The sequence below is a fragment of the Mastigoproctus giganteus genome, chromosome 10, assembly GCF_048544385.1.
Source record: "Mastigoproctus giganteus isolate SK-2022 chromosome 10, ASM4854438v1, whole genome shotgun sequence".
Lineage (NCBI taxonomy): Eukaryota > Metazoa > Arthropoda > Arachnida > Uropygi > Thelyphonidae > Mastigoproctus > Mastigoproctus giganteus.
Genome location: NC_143584.1, coordinates 87,953,977 through 87,968,570, shown reverse-complemented (window position 1 = coordinate 87,968,570; position 14,594 = coordinate 87,953,977). Strand labels below are relative to the sequence as shown.

Below are 14,594 nucleotides of genomic sequence, written 5' to 3'. Positions count from 1 at the left end.
ACTCAGTTGTCCAGATGGTATCTAATTAGAGCTCTGTATAAGTAAAGTTGGTAGGTACAGTCTGCTCCCTAAATCAGAGCAAATAAAGTGCTTAATATCTTCAGCTTTTCTTTAAGCACACTAAATTTATACATACAAGTAGTATGTATAAATTTAATGTGCTTAAAAAAATTTAACTTATTCTTGAGGATTAACCCCAAAAATTTCATGTTATTGGTGATTAACCATACCAACAACATTTCATGTTATTGATATGGTTAAAGATTCTAAGTTCAGAATCTCCTTGCAATTTACGTTTCTGCAAAAGTGAATTTAAACCATTCTGTTTTCTGAAAGACAGTAACTGTCAAGCACTGCCCACTTTTATATTTCATTCAGGGATATCTGTAGCTGCTGTTTCTTAAATCTCATGATCTGGGAATGGCAGGAAATAGAGATCATTGGCATACAGGTAAGTGTTATGAGATCTAAGGAGGATCTGTTTTGGTGAAAGTCATATTGACTATTACCGATTAAATGTTGATACTAGATAAACCAGACAAGATCACTATGGTTCATTTTTTCCGAAGATTTTACCAGGGCACCTGGAGAGGGAGATTAATCTGTGTCTAAGTGAAATGGCATGTTTTACAAGATTTCAGAGGGCTATGACTATGGAGTCGTGAAAAGAAACGGGATAAATGTTTTCCAGAAATGTTCAATTATAATAAATCTTTTTTTTTTTTTTTTTTTTTATGTGAACCCCAAACACGAGAGGTATTAGAACCTATAGTACTATAGGGCACAAAGTGGCAGGAGTGCTGTGACTCGAGGGAGAACTGAGGGGGGCGATTCTCCAACGCATCACAGCCTAAAAAAATGTGCGGCTTGTGAAATGTTTGCCGAACTATCTGGAACGGAACATGATATTGCCATGGGGGATGTCTTTGTGTGTGCGCGATGTAAGGAGTGTAAGGAAATCAGGCGACAACTCAGCGTTGTTATGGGCCTGTATGAGAGTTTGAAGGACAGGGTGGATGCCCTCGAAAGATTTAAATTGAGGGGCCCATCAGGCTCTCAGCTGCCCACATCAACGCCAGAGCTTGCACTTGGTCATCACGCAAAACAGCGGCAACCCCCAAGGCAGAATGCGCTGGTCCCAAGGGAACTGGTAGTTGTTGGTGACTCTATTGTCAGGGAGACGGGAAATATATTGTGTAAAAAGGATAGGTGGAACAGGACCAGGGTATGTCTGCCAGGGGCAAAGGTTGATGACGTTGTAGAGCAGATATCATCTTTTAGGGGCACAAAAGGTGATATAGTTGTACACGTTGGCACTAATGATATTAAGAGTAGGAGACCGGCAGAATTACTTAACAAGTACAGGTCACTGATGAAAAAAAGCCGTGAATTAGGATTGAATTTGAAAGTGTCTGCAATTCTGCCCAGACACGATAGGAGGGAGTATATGATGAGAGCCTTGTCGATCAATTCGGCCCTGGAAAGATTGTGCAAGGCTCAAGGGATAGAATTTTTTTCAGCCTGGACTGTACTTGTTAACAGGAGAGACTGCTTCTACAGGGATGGGATACACTTAAATAGAAAGGGTGCAAGAATATTTGCTGATGCTATCGAGGCAGTGTTAGGTGGGTCGGAAAACTGATAGCTTGGGGGGATACAAGGACTAATAGTTTAACAGTAGCCGCAGGCAGAGGTGAAGGTGATTCTTGCACAACTTCTATTAGAATAAGTAGCGACCTGGAGCGAGGGGTGTTGGGGGTTTCAGGGTCGGATGGCAGTCATCATGAAACAGGTGGATATATGGGATGCGTTAGGGTGACTAATAATAGGAATAGGTACATGTATACTTGCATGTATACCAATGGTAGAAGTATAGTTAATAAATTTGAGGAATTTGAAGTGTTGGTAAAGACATCAAAGGCGGATATTGTTGGGATATCAGAGACGTGGTGTCACACAGATATAAGGAATGCCGAACTGGAATTTGGGGAGTACAATGTGTACAGAAAGGATAGACAGGATAGGAAGGGAGGAGGTGTTATGCTGTTAATTAAGAAAAACATAAAATCAAAAGAAGTGCATCCAGTTGATATAGATGAACAGTGCACTGTTGAGTCAGTTTGGTGTGACATAAGCACTGCGAAAGCAAAAATAAGAGTAGGAGTGTGTTATAGGCCTAATGATTTGAAAGAGTACAATGAACAATTGTACAGAGAAATAGAGTGGGCTAGTAAATCGGAATGTCTTATCATGGGGGATTTTAACTTCCCAGATATTGACTGGAACTTGTGGGTTGGTCACTCGCACACTAGTCAGACTTTTGTGGATTTATTGGATGATTGTTTTTTGCAGCAGCATGTTCGAGAGGCAACCAGAGAAAGTAATACTCTTGATCTAGTTATCAGTAGTGATCATTCATGTATTAGGAATTTGCAGATAAAAGAACCACTGGGTGGCAGTGATCACAGTGTACTGACGTGGGATTTACTTAAAGATTTAATTACCATCAGGGGTAAAGGAAAGGGTTTTTGCTTCCGTAAAGGCGAGTACAGTGGTCTCCGACAGTTTTTAAATTCTGTACAGTGGGATCAACTGACGGTGTTACCAACAGTAAATTCTAAGTGGGAAGCATTCAAGGAATTAATCGTGGAAGCTACTAAAAGGTTTATACCTATTAAGAAATATTGTTCAAGGTTTAGGCCTAAATGGTTGTCAAATGAACTAATGAGACTCGTAACAGAGAAGAAAAATGCATGGGATGCATATAACTTATCAAGCGACTCAGAAGCCTATGGCAGATATAAGTTAATCTGTAATCAGGTCACAAAGCAGGTTCGGCAGGCGAAGGCAGATTACGAGAAATCCTTGGCAAAAGATGCTAAGAAAAACAGCAAGGATTTCTTTACTTATATAAACTCTAAAAGGAAGGGGTTGAATCTGATTGGTCCACTTGACATCGATGGTTCGACTGTTGATGATCCTGCTCAGATAGCAAACAAACTGAATGAGTACTTTGCATCTACATTCACACGTGAGGAATTATTAAGGTTTGAAAATGGCAGAAGGTTATCAAATTGTAGCAGGATACTTAATGATTTTGTAATAGCTGAAAGCAAAGTGGAAGAGAAATTGTTGAAGTTAAACGTAAGAAAAGCACCTGGGGTGGATGGGATCTATCCAGTTATATTAAAGGAGGCGGCAAAGCAACTAAGCAAACTCTTAGCCATAATTATGAGAGCGTCCTTGGACTCAGGGGAGGTTCCCACGGACTGGAGATGTGCAAATGTCTCCCCAATTCACAAAGGGGGATCGAAGGGTGACACGAGTAATTACAGACCAGTTAGTTTAACTTCTGTTCCTGGAAAAATAATGGAGTCACTGGTTAAAGATGCATTGCAGGATCATCTAGACAAGACTGCAGCAATAATTCAGACACAGCATGGGTTTGTTAAGGGCAAGTCTTGTCTGACAAATTTGATAGGATATTATGATGTGGTTACAAAGGAACTGGATGCAAGAAATAATTTTGATATCATATATTTGGATTTCAGGAAAGCTTTTGACACTGTTGCGCATGGAAGACTATTGTACAAATTGGAGCAGAATGGTATTAAGGGTAAGTTGCTACAATGGATAAAAGGATGGTTAAGTGCGAGAAGACAGAGGGTTGTAATCAATGGGTGCTGCTCTTCGTGGACTAATGTTATTAGTGGGGTCCCACAGGGTTCGGTGTTAGGTCCACTGTTGTTTTGTATATTTATCAATGATATTGATGAAGGTATATCAGGCTTAATGTCGAAGTTTGCAGATGATACAAAGGTTGGCAGGGTTGTTAATGACAGTAATGGCAGTGTGATACTGCAACAGGATCTGGATAATTTGGGCAGATGGGCTAAGAAGTGGCAACTGAAGTTTAACCTTGACAAATGTAAAGTACTGCATATGGGTAGAAGTAATCCCAGAGAAACGTACCAACTGTGTGGTACTACACTTAAGGTGGTAGAAAATGAAAAAGACCTGGGAGTAATTGTGCAGGCAGATATGAAGTTTTCTGAGCAATGCAGACAGGCTGCGAGGGCAGGTCATGGGGTTTTGTCAATGATATATAGGAATTTTGCTAGCAGGGAAAAGGAGGTGATTATTCCTCTGTATAAGGCAATGGTCAGGCCACGCCTTGAGTACTGCGTACAGTTCTGGAGGCCTCATTTTAGGAAGGATGTAGATTTACTTGAGCGTGTACAGAGAAGGGCAACAAGATTGGTGAGGGGAATGAAGGGATCCTCTTATCAAGAGAGGCTTAAGTTCTGCAAATTTCAGTGGCTGGAGACTAGGCATCTGTGCGGTGATCTGATTGAAGTGTATAAGGCCTTGAATGGGTTGAGCACGCTGAATTCTGATGGGATCCTTCCACTTGTTCAGATTACGAACCTAAGGGGGCATAAATTCAAATTAAGAAAGGACAGATGTAGAATAGATGTGCGGAAATTTGCCTTTAGCCAGCGGGTGGTTAATTGCTGGAACAAACTTCCATCTGTCGTTGTGGAAGTTGATAGGTTGAATAAATTTAAGGAGGAACTGGACAGGCATTTGGAGGGAATGGTGTGATATTTTTTTTTTTTTTTTTTGGCTGATGCTGCATAAGCTCATACACTTGCTTTCTTGCATCACATGCCACTACTACTACTACTACTACTACTTAGTACCGTGCTTGGGTTCGAGGTTGAGAAGATGAAAGAAGATATTTGTTGACATTGTACTTGAACTTCTGTAGATTGTAATTTTCAGGAAATACATATGAAGGAAGGTTGTTCCAGAAAACGGCAGTTGAATGAATAAACGAGGAAGATGAAAAGTTGGTTCTGTGGGTTTGAAGTTGGACAGTAAATGGAGGTTGGCTGGTGGCGGCACGTGTTCAGACTGTTTTGAAAGAGAGAGTGGGAATTATAGAAGCCAATTCAGAAGAACAGTGTCCATGGAAGTATCTGTAGAAGAGGCATGCAGCAGAAACAGTACGTCTATGAGAAAGCGCGTGGAGAGACTCTGTTAGAGATGAATCATTAATTAACCTAACTGCCCTCTTCTGAATGGAATCAAGAAGCCTGAGAGAGGTTTTGGGGGCACCACCCCAGATGTGGGAACAATATTCCATGGCAGGGCAGATTTGCAATTTATACAGAGTGAGCAGCTGTTTGGAAGAAAAGTAATGTAGAGAGCGAAAGAGAAAACTAAGTTTTTTAGATGCAGAGGAAGCAATATTTGTAATGTGCTTGTGCCAAGAGAGATTAGAAGCTAGGGTAATCCCCAAAAGAGATATATCATTTTGCCTAGAATTCGGAGTGTCACCAAAGATAAGCATAGGAGCAGAAAAATCCTTTTTGCGAGATATAAGACAAGACTGAGTTTTAGAAGGGTTGAAATCAACTAAGTTGTCTTTGCCCCACTGGAGAATTACCTGAAGATCGGCATTTAAGGAATTGGTAGCAGATTTTCGAGAAGTTGAAGCTGATTGAGCAGGACAAGGTTTCTCAAAATGGAAAGTGGAATGCAATGTGCTATCATCAGCAAAACTATGGATAGGATTTCCGGTCAATGGAAGAAGGTCATTAATGTACAAGAGGAAAAGAGTGGGGGAAAGAACTGAACCTTGGGGGACACTGGCATTAGTGGAGAAGTTAGAAGGCAGAGAGCCATCTACCATCACCCTCAGTGAGCGATCAGAGAGAAAACTGGATAACCAATTACTAAAAACAGTTGGCAAACCATAAGATGGAAGCTTGTTTAGACGACCTTTATGCCAAACATGATCGAAAGCCTTTGAGATGTCAAGAGCAACTACTTGTGTTTCACCGAACCTTTCCATTGAATTAGTCCATAAATGGGTAACATAAGCCAGAATATCACCAGTGGATCCGTCAATGCAAATCAGCAGCATGTGTAAAGTTTTGTCATCAAGGTGTCACATACCCCATCTGCCAATGCAACACTGTTGCATGCTTCTGTCCTAATTTTTTGAATTTCAGGATATTGAAGTCTTTGGAAGTGTTGCTAAGAGTTGAGCAAAAGTTTTGCTTAACCATACATCTTGTGTTTACATGCTGAATTTGTAATATGGTATTTTTAGATAAAAAAAATTTTTACTTTCTCTTTTCATAATTTGATTTTTAAAAATCGAATATTTTTTAAACCATGTGTAACCAACTTGGATTCTTTACAAAGAATCCAAGTTGGTTAGGGATATTGTCAGGGTCACCCATATTATCAAAAAAGAAATTTATGTGGTGTAGGTGCCACATAAATTTCTTTTTTGTGGGGGTACACACAATTACAGATTTCTGCGTGTTAGCCACATCAGAAAAGGAAGATGCAATAGATATACATTCCTGAATAGCTCCATTACCATTATAATCTTGGTAAGATTACATTCCGTCTTATATTTCTCTTTTAATCTATATGTTAGAATAATTTCCTGCTCAGTATTAAAATACTTTTTGGAGCATAGAAACAGCATCATTGATTTCTGAGCCAGTTAAAGTTTGAAAGTTAGTGCACTTTCATTATATCAAAATGTTACTTATTTTGTAGGAATAATTAATTCTGCTTTGGTGAAGCATTATTCCAGGCATGCATAATCCCCTGAATGAGCATGTCAGGCTGGCTTACCTCTACCTTTCGTTGTGCAGTTCCCAACTCTTATCAAGTTGTAAAGGTCTACAGGCTTAAAATAATGAAAATAATGATAAATGGTGATACTTAAAGGGCATACACTAATATAAAAGTTTAATGAAATTCATAAATTATACCAGTTTTCATAAATTTTAAATATGTAGTTGAGAGATCATATATTTTGTGCAAGGGAGAAATAAGTGAAAATATTTAATATATTTCTTGTACACTAGTGCAGCTCAACAGGTCCCTGAAAACCGTTGGTGTGGCCCTGGAACACCTCCGAATATGTCACTCTTGCTTTCAAATTCCCTTTAATACAAATGATTGCTTAAAATTATCGTGGCTGTAGGTTTCTGAACTCACTAGTTTTCACATCAGTTTACCATGATAATGGTACTTCATATTTGGGTTAATGCCCTGATCTATAGGTTGAATTGACAATGAACACTCTGGTAGCAGATTTGTTTCAGAAACATTCAAAATATCTGAAAAATTACCACAGTATGATTTGTGTATTGTTTGGCAGTCAGACCTGATTAGTATATCATTTATGATGTTCTCGGCAATCTATACATATTCATTTTACTGGTAGTTATTTATTTATTTTTTATGAAAACCCCGAACATGAGAGGCATTAAAACCTATAGTACTTAGTACCATGCATGGGTTGCAAGTTGAAAAAATGAAAGATATTTGTTGACATTAGACTTGAACTTCTGTAGATTGTAATTTTCAGGAAATATGTATGAAGGAAGGTTGTTCCAGAAAATGGAAGTTGAATGAATAAATGAGGAAGAAGAAAAGTTGGTTCTGTAAGTTTGAAGTTGGACAGTAAAAGGATGTTGACTGGTTGCGACGTGTGTTCAGACTACTTTGAAAGAGGGAGGAAGGGAGAGAGAGAGAGAGAGAGAGAGAGAGAGAGAGAGAGAGAGAGAGAGAGAGAGAGAGAGAGCAGTAATTATAGAAGCCAATGCCAATTCAGAGGAACAGTGCCCATAGAAGTATCTATAGCAGCGTTTCCCAAACTTTTTTAGTCACAGAACACTTATGAAACACAAGTTTAGCAGGAGCCAAAGAATTGTTTGCTAATATTTTATTACATATGATGCACTATGCATCAGAAGCATCTTTATTTCCAAAACATGTAAAGCTGAAATTCAAATAACTGTCATCATACTTTCGTTTTGGTCTTTTATTAGTTGGTTCCTGTTTTTTGAAGGAATTGAAATCCTCACTTTGAAGCGTGACAATATAGTGTTCATTTTCATCGACCACAGTTGCAATACTAGAAGTACTTGCTTCTCATTTTAAAGTTCCTTTTTTCAACCACAAATCCATGGTCATTTATTTTAATAATAATATTTTGAAATACTGATAATTATCAAAAAAAAATGTATACAAGGAAATGAGTTTAGTTATGATATCGGTTAGCTTCTCCCTCTCCTTCAAAACTTGTACTCCAGGCTAAATCACATACTTCTCTATGCAAAAGCCTGCCAAAATAATGTTAAAAATTATAATGATACAAAAGTGGTGGATACTACAAATATGCAAAATTTATTTATTTTATTTTTTTTTAATGATTAATTACTATTTTTCACGGAACACTTGTTCATGTCTTGTGGAACACTAGTGTTCCACAGAACACAGTTTGGGAAATGCTGATCTATAGAAAAGGCATGCAGCAGAAACAATGTCTGAGACAGAGAATGGAGGGACTCGGTTACAGATGAGTTATTAATTAACCTAATTGCCCTCTTATGAATGGAATCTAGAAGCTTGAGAGAGGTTTTGGGGGGGGGGGGGCCACCGCCCCAGATGTGGGAACAATGGTAGAGTGAATTTGCGATTTGTACATAGTAAATGGCTATTTCGAAGAAAAGTAATGCCAAGATTGAAAGAGAAACGCAGTTCTTTAGATGCAGAGGAAGCAATAATCGTAATGTACTTATGCCAAGAGAGATTAGAAGTCAGATTAATCCCAAAAGAGATTATATGATCTTACCTAGGAATCGAAGTTCATCGAAGATAAGCATAGGAGCAGAAGAAGCCTTTTTGTAAGATATAAGATAGGATTGAGTTTTCTAAGAATTGAAATCAACTAAGATGTCTTTGTCCCACTGGAGAATTACCTGTAAATCAGCATTTAAGGAATTGGTAGTGGATATTGGAGATTTTGAAGCTGTTTGAGTAGGGCAAGGTTTTGGAAACTGGAAGGTGGAATGCAACGTGCTGTCATCAGCACAACTATGGATATGATTTCAGGTCAATAGAAAAAGGGCATTAATGAACAAGAGCAAAAGAGTTGGAGAACCTGGGGAACACCAGCATTAGTGGAGAAGTTAAAAGACAGAACCATCTACCATCACCCTCAGTGAGTGGTGAGAGAGAAAACTGGAAATCCAATTACAAAAAACAGTCGGCAAACCATCAAATGGTGGAAGCTTATTTAGAAGACCTTTATGCCAAACATGATCAAAAGCCTTTAAAATGTCAAGAGCAATTTCTTGAAGTTCACCAAACTTTTCCATTGAATTTGTCCATAGATGGGTAACATAAGACAGAATATCACCAGTGGATCAACAGTGATCCAATCCATATTGGCGATTGTTGATCAGATGGAAGCTTTCTAGATAGTTTAAGAGTTGGCAGTTAATGATTTCTCCATTATTTTAGAAAGAGTAAAAGAAATGGAAGAGTGAAAATGTTGGGTAGATGGGCTGAGAATTGGCAACTGAAGTTTAACATTAACAAATGCAAAGTACTCTATATGGGTAGCAGTAACCCCAGAGAAATATACCAACTGGGTGGTGTTACACTCAGGTTAGTGGAGAATTAAAGTGACCTGGGGGTAATTGTGCAGTCAAATATGAAGTTTTCCGAACAGTGCAGACAGCTGCCAGGGTGGATCATGGGGTCTTGTCGATGATATACACGAATTTTGCGAGCAGGAATAAGGAGATGATTATCCCCTTGTATAAGGCAATGATCAGGCTACACCTTGAGTACTGCATACAAGGCTGTAAGTCTCGTTTTAGGAAGGATGTAGAGTTGCTAGAATGAGTACAGAGAAGGGCAACAAAGGATGGTAAAGGGAACAAAGGGGTGCTCTTATGAAGAAAGGCTTAAGTTTTACAAATTGCAGCTTCTGGTGACTAGGCACTTGCGAGGTGATCTGATTGGGGTGTATAAGGCCTTGAATGGATTGAGCAGGCGTAGTGCTGATGGGATTCTTCCTTTTGCTCAGATTACAAACCTGAGTGGGCATAGATTCAAACTGAGGAAAGACAGTTGTAGAATAGATGTGCGGAAGTTTGCTTTTAGCCAGCGGGTAGTGTTGATTGCAATCAACTACCCGTTGTATTTAAGCTATAAACTTCCACAACAACAGATGGAAGTTTTGTTGTTGTGGAAGTTTATAGCTTAAATAAATTCAAGGCAGAACTAGACAAGCATTTGGAATTAATGGATCAGTGAAATGGGAAGGGTTTTTTTGTTGTTTTTTTTTTGGCTGATACTGTATAAGCTTGCTTCCTTGCATCATGTGCTTCTACGAATGCCAATGCTAATTTCAATGGGACAATAATTGCATGGGAGGGATTTGTCATCCTTTTTAGGAACTGACTGGATATGATCAAAGTTTCAAGCAGAAGGAAAAACACCTTTGGAATAAGAAAGTGAAAAAAGTTGACACCGAACAGGGGTAAGTTCAGGAGCACAGGCTTTGAGAACAAGTGTGGAAATACTGTCAGGACCTAGAGCTTTCTTATCATAAGATTCGTTATAATCCTTTTGACAGAAAACCACAGGAGGCATTGAATGGAGCATACTGGCAATGGTGGCAGGTGTGATTTTCCAAGATCATTAATACACGAGTTAACAGAAAAATAGGATGCTAGCAGGTGAACTTTATCCTTTGCTGAAGTGGGAATATAACCATCTGGTTTTGACAGAGATGGGCAAAAGTTATGGCTGATAGCTTTGGCAAGAGACCAGAATGATCTGCTACCATTTGGACAAGGCAAGAAGCAAGTTTTCTTACCCTTAGTTTATTCACAATCTAGTTTGGGCTGATTAATAACTGCTTTACAATTGTTGCAAGATTTGGTGTAGGCAGAAAATGAAAGTGAAGATTTGGAAACAAGCTAATTACGATATACAACATTCTTCTGTTGAATAGCCTTGGCATTTATTGTAAAACCAAGGTTTAGAAAATGACAAGATTTTGAGGTGGAGTTGGAATAAAGCCTACAAGAATAATTTCATTGACACGATCTGCGCAACCTTTGACATCAGAAATTTTGAAACAATAATCCGACGAAGGAAAAGAAGAAATCTCTCAGATCATCCTATTTTGAATTCTTGTAAAGCCAAGCAATATGAGGTTGGGAATGGCCATGAGAGAAAGGCTCTATTGGAGAGTTGTGATCCAAGGTGACTAGAGGACCACACCTCAAACATGCTTAGAAGGATTGTTGGTGAGAAAAAGATCAAGCATGTTGGCCGTGTGGTTAGGATTGCCTTGTATTCTTGTAGTTAAATGAACAATCTGTGTTGAGGTCATTAGTAATTGCAAAAGCCTTAGCATCTGAACCAGCTGTGCCTGTGTGACTAGACAACGGAAGCCAGCTTGAGTTGTGAACCTTAAAATCACCAAGGAAAATTACCTAACTGTTAGGAAAGTTGGACTATAGAAAGTCAAGTTTCAAAGAAAGGAAGTCAAAGAGTTCGAAGTGATTAGTGGAGTCGGGAGAATGATAGATGCAACAGATGAATTTGGCAGAATGCAGTGGAGAGAGAGATTTTAAGTCAGAGAAGATAAAAAAGAGATTTCAAATTACTGAATCTCTGACAGGGAATATCAGCCAACGTATGCACAAGTACCACATCGGAAGCAAAGGTGATCCCACTGTCATGAAGGTGCGTTGTTACAGCAAATAATTTGGACAATTGAGATGAGCAATTGTTGAATCAACCAATAACTGAGATTCTGTCAGAAATAGCACATGGGGTTTGGCAGGACTGTAAGTGGAAATGGACATCATTGAAATTAGAACTGTGACCATGTATATTTGTGAAATGAACAAAGAAGTGTTTGGGAGGTTTAGATCTTTTTGCAGATAAATTTGCTTTATTAGTTTGACAATTCATGGTGTATTCAGTAGTGAGAAAAAGTGGGGGGGAGGAACATGCTGTTTGAAGTAATGAAATTTTTGGATATGGCATACACATGTTAAAAATATACCCGGCTCCTTGACATAGCATACCCTGGACAATGCCCCCCACATCACACTACTCGGACTTCCTTCAGTCACTATCTGGCAGAGTAGAGACAGCTAGATTATACACTAACTGATCCAGAAGCCTCCCAGAAAGTTACCAATAGGTTTGGTCCAGTGGACTGTCTAGTGGCCAGCCTGCGAACACCGTTTTAGAGCTGTATCCTCGTAATGTAAGGAAGATTGGATCTTGCCATGATGTCCATCATAACCTCAAAAGACATCAATCATACTGCATGATGGTAGATATGGGGAGGGTTTACCAGAGCTTTACTCTAGCGACTAAACATGGGATCCACCACTTAAAGCCTCCAATAAGTAAAGTGCTGGTATTGCATCTACCACCTAATATTGCTTGGTAACACAGAGGAGCGGTATTCCTCCTTGTGGTATTGTCGCCACACCTTGGCCTCTGCCTATGTGGGTTCACACTTGGGCACCTAGCACACCCACAGTGTGCTAGGTGCCATATTTCCAGACTTTCTCATGAGGATTATATCCAGTGATACTGAAGTCCCACTATCATGGAGGTGCAAGCAAAGGATTTGGCTGTCACTGACCAACCAGATTTCCCTGAATTTAGGTCCAATTGACTTTAGTTCACCTGAATATAAGTTCCTTCAGTGTTTTAACTCCCAGGTAGCAAGCACAGCTTGACATATCTGAGAGTATGTCTGCAACACCCTCAAGAACCAATTTCCTTGAAAGTTCCTGATTTGACACTTTTCCTGTAAAGAGAAGATTTTTACAGTTGTGCCTGCAGTATTGACATATGTTAAAATAGTGTCTCTCTCTTTAGGCTATGATACCAAATGCCTTCTTTTTTAACACTAGAAATAAATGTATGTCATGTGAGATAGTGGTTGAATAATGACTTGTTGGTAGTACAGGGTGATTCTAAATTATGGTCAAGGTTTCCATTCTAAATTATTGCCGGGGTTGCGATCGAAACAACAATTCTGAGCTTCAGTTCATCGAGGGAGGTCACAGGGGTCTTGTACACAATGTCCTTCACGTATCCCCACAGGAAGAAATCAAGCGGCGTAAGATCGGGTGAGTGCAGAGGCCATGAAATCGGCCCACCACGCCCAACCCTGCACCCAAGAAAATGCATGTCAAGAAATTCTCGGACAATAAGAGCCCAATGTCTCGGTGCACCGTCTTGCTGGAACACCATATTTGGCTGATGATTTTCCAACTGGGGTAACAGATAAAGCTGTAGCATGTCCAGATAGGTCATCGCTGTCACTGTGTTTTCCGCAAAGAAAAAGGTCCCCGAAATTCCAGACATGACAAAGCACACCAGACATTGACCTTTGGACTATCTCTTTCGAATTCTCAAATGATTTGAGGGTTTTCTGATCCCCATATTCTGCAGTTATGACGATTTACCATACCTGATACTTAAAATGTTGCTTTATCACTAAATCTCCATCTTCGAAGGTAATTTTCATCAACTTCGACGTTTGAAGCCTGCGCAATCTGCAGTGGCTGGCTCAAGGAGCAAAAGAGCTTAAGATCTAAGCTTGTTTGCTCCATATCATGTTTGATATCCTGTTTTAAAGCAATAACTTTCATTGGCATTTTTTTCACTTTGGTTTTCACTTATACTTTCAGTTTGCCTGTTTTAAAACATGCATACACTGAAAAGAATACATGCAGTTTACATGCACAATATACTGAAGCTTTGTAACCTAATTTGCCTCATCATATATAAAAAAAAAACAATCTTATTTATATTGTAAATATTAGCCCAATGTACCACTGAATCACTTTCAAAAGTGATTCATTGTGGTATTTTTTACTGATCTGGCATCTTCAGTAACTCTACTTGTTGAATAACGAGCAGGTTTCATTTTTCTTTGTTTTATGATATCTCGGTTCTACCAAAAATTGGGTGCATTCTATTTTCTACTTCTTTATTATAAGAATTGATTAATAATACTTATAACCTGTGTGTGTTAACCAGAGTTAACACAGGGAGCTGTTAAACTTGTATTCAATAAATTAGCAATGGAGAAGAGCATTGATACAGTTGCATTTTGTGGGTGCCTATAGCCAACATATTCAATTTCTTTCTTTTGTTTTTATACGTTTTTATTGTTCGGAACTTAGTAAACAATTAAAATATTAGCAAGCATCATTGTAATATAATATCATTTAATTTCAGATGCTTTGAAAGTTACAGTGCTGAAAATGATTCAGAATGCCCACTTTGCTTGCCTGAAAATAGGTAGATTCATTTTTTAATCATTTATTTTATTGATAATTTTTTAGTTAAGCCAAAATATTGCATTTTTTCTGCTTGGCTCAGTTGTTATGAAAAACCTAATCTGTTGTTATTAACCTTTGCAGAGGTAGTTTCTTCATGGAGTTTAAAAAAATATTTATACAGAAATGCTTTAAAGGGCCTAAGCCTAATGTTGTGAGAGAATTTGACAATGTACAAGTTAGTGCGAACACATCATATTAGTACACAGCAAAAACTCTAAATTTGCTAGAAGGCATTGTATAAGTTAAATCTCGTATTGTGAATACCTTCACAACGAGTTGCCATGATATTGCACTACTTCGAATAAGTAATGCTTCAACTAAGGAGAAGACTGTTGTTACTTATTCTCAGCAGATACTACCACCCAGATGGCACGG

At 38.7% G+C, this 14,594-nt stretch overlaps 1 protein-coding gene across 2 annotated transcripts in view; it reads left to right on the top strand.

Annotated features, from left to right (window-relative positions):
* LOC150079140 (vacuolar protein sorting-associated protein 11 homolog) overlaps positions 1–14,594 on the top strand; it is a 697,977-nt gene that overhangs the window by 610,140 nt on the left and 73,243 nt on the right. For both annotated transcript variants that reach the window (XM_090382204.1, XM_090382205.1), the window contains one exon: positions 14,116–14,178. In XM_090382204.1, the coding sequence (XP_090238330.1) occupies positions 14,116–14,178 (63 nt within the window). The remainder of the gene's footprint in view (positions 1–14,115; positions 14,179–14,594) is intronic.